The sequence below is a fragment of the Amborella trichopoda genome, chromosome 11 (assembly GCF_054954075.1).
Source record: "Amborella trichopoda isolate Santa Cruz 75 chromosome 11, AtrichopodaSantaCruz75HAP2 v2.0, whole genome shotgun sequence".
NCBI classification, from domain to species: Eukaryota; Viridiplantae; Streptophyta; class Magnoliopsida; order Amborellales; family Amborellaceae; genus Amborella; species Amborella trichopoda.
Genome location: NC_142346.1, coordinates 8,954,212 through 8,962,339, shown reverse-complemented (window position 1 = coordinate 8,962,339; position 8,128 = coordinate 8,954,212). Strand labels below are relative to the sequence as shown.

Here is an 8,128-nt window from a genome sequence, read left to right as displayed (position 1 = left end):
ATTTATCGTTTCATTGGGGGGAATTAGGTGGTTCCCAATATTTTACAAGAACTGATTCAGAGTTGATGATTCTCAATCCGAATGGGCCAATTTCAATCTATATAAGTATTTTTTAAAACTTTGCTTTTAAGGCGCCAAAGTTATATTTACTTTAGAAATCAAATCGTGCTGATCAACATAATAACCTATGAAGTTTTGGATCCAAACTCTTATCTACAAGATGAATATAAGAAGTAGATACATTAGAATTGGTGCATCAGAGGCCACGCCAAAACTCCACAAGGGATACGTTTGTCATTCCATGAAGTAACAAGGGTGCTTGGAACTTAAAGCTCTAATTTCATCAAACAATACTTTATATCCACAAAAAAAAAGAAGATGCAATTTCTATGAAGCTTAGGTTTTATGAAAATAAAATAAAGTCTCACTTCAAATCCCTTTTGGGCATCAAATTCCTCATGATGAAAATGTAAAGCTAAAATAAATATACAAATCTTAATGATTTGTCAAAAACGTATCTTTAAGGCGAAATAAACCGTCTACCTAATAAGTTACAATGTATATTATTTTTAAGATTTAAAACCTTAATTTTTTTTCACAACCATAACGGTCAAAACTAGGATAGACAACTTAAAAGTTTTACATACTATTTTTTATAATTATGAGGTGAGGCTTTATTTATTATGTATGATTTTGTCTAATCAGCGTATTCACTTATTACTGTACGGTCCAAGTCTACCTAATGTCTATCTCTAAGATGGATGCCAAAAAATGATACATCCAGCAAAAGTTAAAATGGACAGTGGAAAATGAATTAAAAAAATAACATTTACATTTTGTAAAAAATAAAAAATCCTTAGATTATTGTAGATTATGAAATTTTTAATCGAAAATAAATCTTTATAGGGAGACGCACAAGAAAAAGTGAGTCGGCCAAACACTTTTCCATAAATTGGACATTTTTCTCTAATAATAACCTCAAAAAAAAAAAAAAAAAACAAAAAAAACTCCAGCCCTAGCCCTAATCTCGATTGTATAAATGGCTCCTATCCTCTCCCTGAGCTTCGTTGTCGACAAGCTTTTCTTCGCTTTCGATCTTCTTTTCGTTCTATTTTCAAGGTATTTCTTATACAAGCAAAGTACTGATTTTCTTTCGCCATGGCTTTCTTCGTTTTCTTCTTGATAGGTGATTTATGGTGTTTAATTCTATAGGTTATTCTGAGTTTTTAGATCTCTGTATTTTAGATTTGTGCTACGGTTTCTACGTGTTTTCATACCATGGATTATGCGATCATGTCTTTAATCTGTTTAGCGTTTTGGGTACCTTTTTTTCTTGATGAAGGTATATGGTTAGGCTTTGTTGGGTTTCAGCTGTGTATTCTGCAGATTATTGCCTTTTCGATTGTAAAGAGTCAAGTTTCAGATTCCGGTTAGGGTTTTTGTGAATTCCTGCATGCTTTTGTATGTTGTTGTAATTAGATATGTTATTTTGATCTACCTCTTCTATGGAATTGATCTAATCTATTGTTATCTTTCTGCAGCTATTGGTTTTAACTTGAGTTATGCTGTTTGTTTTCCCCTAAATTTCCTCTGATATTCAGCAAGTTCTTTGGTATAAGACTATAAGTGATTCTGATCAGTACAATCTATATCATCTATTTTTCTCTAGGTTATTTGTTTTGGGAAATTTGTTGTATTTGATCTGCTATCGATAGCTAAAGGAATGGATAGCTCATGGCGTGAGATTTATTGAAGTTTTTGTTCTTGATTTTGTAGGGAGTTCTTCATTGACTATCTACTGTTATTTTAGGGCTTGAATTTTTATATCTTGGCGCTAGTAGATTTGGGCTGGAATGTTTGTTTCATGGGCGTAGAAGATTTGGAGTTCCTTGGCTGTATCTGTATTCTGTGGTGTTTTTTTTTGGTTGTTGCAATGACTATTTCTTATTTGCAAATCTTTAGTGGGTTTCAAAATCATTGAGGCATTTTATCTCTTTGTTGTGTGTGACCTTATCAAAGGGATTTGTATGTCTGATCCATGGCTTGTGGCTGATGATCCATCCATGTCCTTTTGTTATCTTTCTTTTCGTGTTTGATTTTGGGTCAGGGGTTTGGAGAATGCTTTGTAGTTGTAGGAAGAGGAATTATTTTTAGTTCGATTTATTTGTAATTTTGGCCAGTATAGATTCGATTAAGGTTTTTGATTTGCTTTCTTCATGGAGTGGTCTGTTTTTACCCGGTCAACAGTCTTATGAGGTGATTGGACTGCTGTTGGGTTCTTGATTTGGTGTTTTTTTATTTGTTCTAGGCTCAAAATTTACCTTAAAGACTTAAATAATCAGAATAGTTAAAGGCATAAATAATCAGAATACAACAAATATTAGAACCCACCACAAATAACTAATTCAACTCCTATCGACCTGATTGCTCCCTGTATCAGTGTGTGTAATTTCGATATATATTTACAACATTTGCTCTAAGTGTTAGAGATCTTACAATACATATATTAAGTGATATACAGTCATTGTTATCAAGTTTACAAAAAAGTCGTTATCAAATATATATGTGTATGTATGTATGTCAGGTGCCAACCTCATACTACACAAGTAAGGTGCACCATGAAAATTACTGAAGAAGTTGTCTTAACTACAGTTGTCAAGACCGAACTGAACCAGTGGTCTAACCAGTTGAATCGGCGACCAGTGTTTATGTATGTCAATTGCCAACGTTACACTATGCAAGTAATGCACACCATGAAAAATTACTAAAAAGGTTGTCCCAACTATAGTTATCAAGACTGAACCAAACCAATGGTTTAATTGGTCAAATTGCCGATCGGTGTCTTGGTTGGTCTGGTCTAAGAATTGTATTTGGTCAAAAACGGGTCAAAGCCAATTGTTGACCAGTTATGGCCGGCTAGACAAGGCGGCTCTAACTGATTCAACCAACTCAATGAAGATGAGCAATTTTTTAGTACATTATATATGTTTAAACTATTATATTTATTTTTATTTATAAAATCATATCCAACCAATTTGATAAGTGATTGAACTGGCTTTGACTGGACCAAACCCCTCACTGATTCAATGGTTGGTTTGATCTCGATAGCGCTTGTCCATTGTTAGGAAAATATCCAATTTAGCATGTCGATTCCCGAGAGGTATGGATATGAAAAGAAAAGGATTTGGAGTCTTGAAGTAGTGCATCTTGTTATGCATTATCATGGCCACCCATTTTCAAAATTTTCAAATGTTTATAGATCTGCTAGATGTGAACCATTTTTGGTGGTTTGAGTTTTTGCCATTCGAGGTGCATCTTTTGTCGTTGTTTGAAGGTGCACCTTAATATGATCATGCATGCATGCATGCATGGGGTGTGTGTGTGTGTTGTTGGGGTGTTAGTATCCATGCAGCACTGGCTGAGGATGATGTCTCTTGCTTAGTCATATGTTTTCTACTGATTGGCCTCTATAAAGCACAAGTCTTCTTTGACTATATTGAGGTCCATAATTTCTTCTTCCCCGGATTTGATTCATGTATTCATTGCATTAGTAAGCTGATGTAGGGAATGGACTGATTTGCATTTTTGTATCTTTTCTAGTTCTTGTACTTTTGAATCATTCTTTTGCTGATACACACTGTATAAACTCTGCCTAATGGCCTGTGTCTTGGCAAAGCTTTAATGCTAAATGCATCCGTATATGTTTCTCAGATGTTGCATATTTTCTAGACTCTGATGGTTTAAGCTCTGATGATGTTGCATATTTGTGCAGGGAGTTGGAGAGACCAGTTTGTTAGCAGATTTGCACGTTGTCAAAGTGGAGGGTGTTAAGTTTGAAGCTTCTTTTATGTCTGTAGCCACTTCTTCCTTTTTGGGATCGGTTGGGTTGCTAGGGGAGTACTGTCCTACGTCTAGAAAAAAGTCTAAACGTCCCCACACGGGTCCTGCCTGTACTCGGCTGCATGCAGCCACACCTATTTCTTCTCAATTCTATATATCTTTGGGGTTGCACTTTCATGCCCCCATTCTCCATTCCAAGAGAAGAAACAACCCTTCAGTAGTCAGACAAATTTGTCCCTCGTCTCAACTGAACAACCTTGGTAACTTGCCTCTTAGTTGTCCTCCTTCGTCACTTCTGTAACTGAATTAACTTACCTACGAGCAAAAATGGCGCTCCAAAATATTGGTGCGGCGAACCGTGATGATGCCTTCTATAGGTATAAAATGCCTAGGATGATAACTAAAATAGAGGGTCGAGGGAATGGCATAAAGACTAATGTGGTGAATATGGTGGAAATCGCAAAGGCCCTTGCTAGGCCGGCATCCTACACAACCAAGTACTTTGGATGTGAGCTTGGGGCTCAGTCCAAATTCGATGATAAGACTGGGGTTTCTCTTGTCAATGGAGCCCATGACACCGCCAAGCTTGCAGGCCTCCTTGAGAACTTCATCAAGAAGTACGTGCAGTGCTATGGATGCGGTAACCCAGAGACTGAGATTGTGATCATGAAGACCCAGATGATCAACCTCAAGTGCGCTGCCTGTGGGTTTGTATCTGAGGTGCGTGGGAGAAATCTTTGTTAAAAACAATCATATAGACTTTGCATATTTGCATGTGTTTGTTTATGTATAAAATTGTACACATGTGCATGATACATATGCTTTCATGGGGAGGGTCGGGTACTAGTTACTTTGGGTTGAATATGTGAATTTGATCTTGCTAAACATGTTTTCATATGTGTCTTTTCACGCATGCATGCTTCTGTGGATGTATGTCCATGTACTATGTAGTATAATACTACATACATATCAATGCATAATACATATATTCAAATACTTTGATAAATGGATGTATGTGTATGTACATATGTGATGTGCACACAATAACCCGGTTTGTTGTTCCATGGTTGTGCAATCCATATACGCATGAAATCCATCTCTTCCAATCATGTGCATGTATGTTGATGCACACATACATGGGCTTGTGCACACATATGGAACACGTCTGAACATGCTTACACATATGCAGATGGTTATATTTGTATTTTACATGTGCATGGATGCATATCCATGTCACTTGCTGCCAGTACATATTTATGCATATGTTATACATGGTTACACATTCCCATGCTTTCATAATTAACATTGATATGTTATACGGACATCACACAGACAACATTGCTTGTGGGTTCTTACTTGAGCTTCCATAGAGGAAGCAAGGCTTATACATACAGGATTGTCCACAATGTGATCTAGTGTACGTTAAAAACAGTGGCTTGCGCATATGCAGTTGCTGAGTCACTTGGACCTGGCTCTGTACTGGATCCGAATGACCAACTCTAGTGCAGGGATGTGTCTACCCAAGTCCTTGAATTTTATATATTTTCTTTTGAGACCCCACTGAGTTGATGTCTGACTCGGGCTTGGGACCCTGGAGAATCTCTTGATTTGCACACATGGTTGCAAAGTTACTCAATCTAGATTTTGTGATCTTTTATTGTCTTTCAATTGATTGGGTGACTATAGGTGGACATGAGGGACAAGCTCACAACCTTCATCGTGAAGAATCCACCAGAGCAAAAGAAGAGTTCAAAGGACAAGAAGGCCCTGAGGAGGGCTGAGAAGGAGCGGCTCAAGGAAGGTGAGGCAGCAGACGAGGAGCTAAGGAAGGCAAAGAAAGAGGTCAAGAAGAAGGCATCGGCCACCACACCGAAGGACTCAATTACCAAGAAATCATCCTCCTCAAGGAGGAAGGCATCGGCATCCGATGAGGAGAAGGCATCCCCAGTGGGAAGCCAGGCTGACGAGAATGAGGATGTGGGTGATGGAGAGAGTGATGATGATGGTGTCCAGTGGCATACTGACACTTCCCTCGAGGCTGCACGCCTGCGCATCCAGGAGCAGCTCAGTGCTGTTACTGCTGAGATGGTCATTCTCAATACCACAAGCGAGCCGGAGTCCAAACCCAAGAAACCTGAACCTACCAAAACCGTAACGGAGAACAAATTGAGCAAGAAAGAAGAGGTGCCCACCCAAAATGGAGGAGCTATTAAAAAACAATCACAAGATGAGGAAGATGGAGAAGAGCAAGAAGAAGAAGCCACCACTGAGACCCTAAAATTTGAGATTAAGGGTTGGTTGAAGAAGGGGTGCACCCCGGGGCAGCTCCCTGCCCTGCTTGGTTCACTATCAGGCTCGCAGCAGGAGGTTATGGATGCGCTATTTCGGGCTCTTTTTGAGAATGCTGGGAAGGGCTTCGCAAAGGAAGTTGCTAAAAAGAAGGGGTATTTGGCAGCAGCTGTGGGCTCAGACGGGAGCAGGCAGGCCCTCTTGCTGAGGGCAATCGGAGGGTTTTGCAAGGGGGCAAGTGCTGTTGTGGTGAAGGAAGTGGGTTTGGCTTTGAAGGCGTTGTATGATGCAGATGTGTTGGAGGAGGATTACATATTCCAGTGGTTCAAAGAGGGGGCTTCGGGTTCGACAAAGGGTGATCAGATTTGGAAGATTGTTAAGCCTTTTGTCGAGTGGCTTCAGAGTGCTGAGTCTGAGACCGAGGATAAGGAATAGACAGTTTCTCTGTCTCTGTCTCTCTCTCTCTCTATATATATATATACACTGGTATCTCTTAGCATTAATGATGAGGATGTGGCTTTGGAGTGCCCAAACCTAGGCTGAGTCTGAGACCAAAGATGAGTAGCTTCTCTTTTCTACAGCCTCTTAGCATTAAGTAACAAAAAGTATGTGATGCGAGTTTAGAGAGGTTTAAGAAGTGTAGTTAGTTTGTGTGATGGTTGCTGTTGGGCCAGTGGAAGTTGCGAGGTGTTTGGATTTGATGCTGGAGTCTGAATTGATTTGTGTGTGCCTTCTATGTGCTGGATCTCTTGGTTTGCTGCAATATATGTGAGTGAACGGTTTTTCTTTGGATGAGTGTATATTAGTGTGTGAAGGGTGTTATTTTGAGGAGTTTATTTAAGGTACATGGTTGTGCAGTGTTCCTTGACATCTTGAGGGGGCAAGTCTTCGCTGAGAGGGAGAGGGAGGGGGAGAGGGAGAGGGAGGAATGTTATTGGACTCTCTCTCTCTCTCCATCTCGAGAGAGAGAGATGGAGTCCGGCACACATTTGAAAGAGGTGAACTGTGGATTCTCTCTCTCTGGCTAAACCATTGATGCTCTATCTAGTGGCTATTTTTGAACGTTTTCTTGCTCCTATTTATTTATCTTGATTATTTTTTAATGTGGGAAATTCCTTTTAAAAAGGTTGTTTTTGATGTTTTTCAATCATTTCGACATCGAGATATATAAATATGGACAGAAAAAAGAGATTTCGACTCCCAAAAATAGTACTATCTTGCAACACATTATATGAGTATATAATTTCAAAAATTTTCTTTTAATTTTTTCTTGTTAAATGTATATTGCTTTGACTTCGGTATTCTCCACAGATTGGGGAAATCTTTCAAAAATTTTCATTTAATTTTTTTTTGTTAAATGTATATTTCTTTGACTTCGGTAGTCTCCCCAGATCGGGGAAATCAGAATTGACCACACGCCTAGTCGGAGCTCAATTATTTTCTACCGCGCATCTTTCTTCTTGCAAACTAGTTTAATGATAGATATGGTAAATGTGGTTTTGTTAGAAGATGATTAGTTTACAGTGATTATCTCCTGATTTTAGCTCATTTGTGGCCGGAGTAAAATGGCATATATGTTTTTCTTGTAATATTGACAATTCTTACTTGTGTAAACTGGCTTTCCCTTTAATTACTAAGTTGGTAAGGAATATTAGAATGAGTACAGTTTTCCCCATGAAGATTAACATGAGGAAAGTTTAATAAGTCCTTTTTCTTCTTCACGATTCTCATATTTTACAACCTTTATTGAAATTTCTATGCTTCAATTAAGATGGACATCATATTTCAAAGTGGATTTGGTGGATTTTAGCCTGTTGTTTAGTTATTTGGGTGGTTGAAAAGGAACTTGGAATACATGGGCTAAAAGCCTGATATGGCCTTGTAGATACATGCATCCATACTCAATTGTATGCTCCTCATGGGTACTTATACAGAAAGGGATTGTATAGTATGACTATTTTCCTTCAATTGAAAGTGGGTGTAATCATTTGCAGCTTCT

At 38.5% G+C, this 8,128-nt stretch overlaps 1 protein-coding gene across 2 annotated transcripts; it reads left to right on the top strand.

Annotated features, from left to right (window-relative positions):
* Positions 1-1,066: 1,066 nt before the first annotated feature.
* Positions 1,067-6,917, top strand: LOC18444412 (eukaryotic translation initiation factor 5). 2 transcript variants are annotated; one of them, XM_006854585.4, is made up of 3 exons: positions 1,067-1,119; positions 3,773-4,560; positions 5,527-6,917. In XM_006854585.4, the coding sequence occupies exons 2-3, from the start codon at positions 4,168-4,170 to the stop codon at positions 6,562-6,564; spliced, it is 1,431 nt and encodes a 476-aa protein (XP_006854647.1). In that variant the 5' UTR covers positions 1,067-1,119; positions 3,773-4,167; the 3' UTR covers positions 6,565-6,917. The 2 variants fall into 2 exon arrangements, with proteins under 2 accessions (XP_006854647.1, XP_020529371.1); XM_020673712.2 differs by having other exon boundaries at positions 1,067-1,186.
* The last annotated feature ends 1,211 nt before the right edge of the window (positions 6,918-8,128 follow it).

Coding starts and splice junctions, on each gene's coding strand:
- LOC18444412 (XM_006854585.4), top strand. CDS start 4,168: ATGGCGCTCCAAAATATTGGTGCGGCGAACCGTGATGATGCCTTCTAT. Junction 4,561..5,526: donor CCTGTGGGTTTGTATCTGAG/GTGCGTGGGAGA, acceptor GGGTGACTATAG/GTGGACATGAGGGACAAGCT.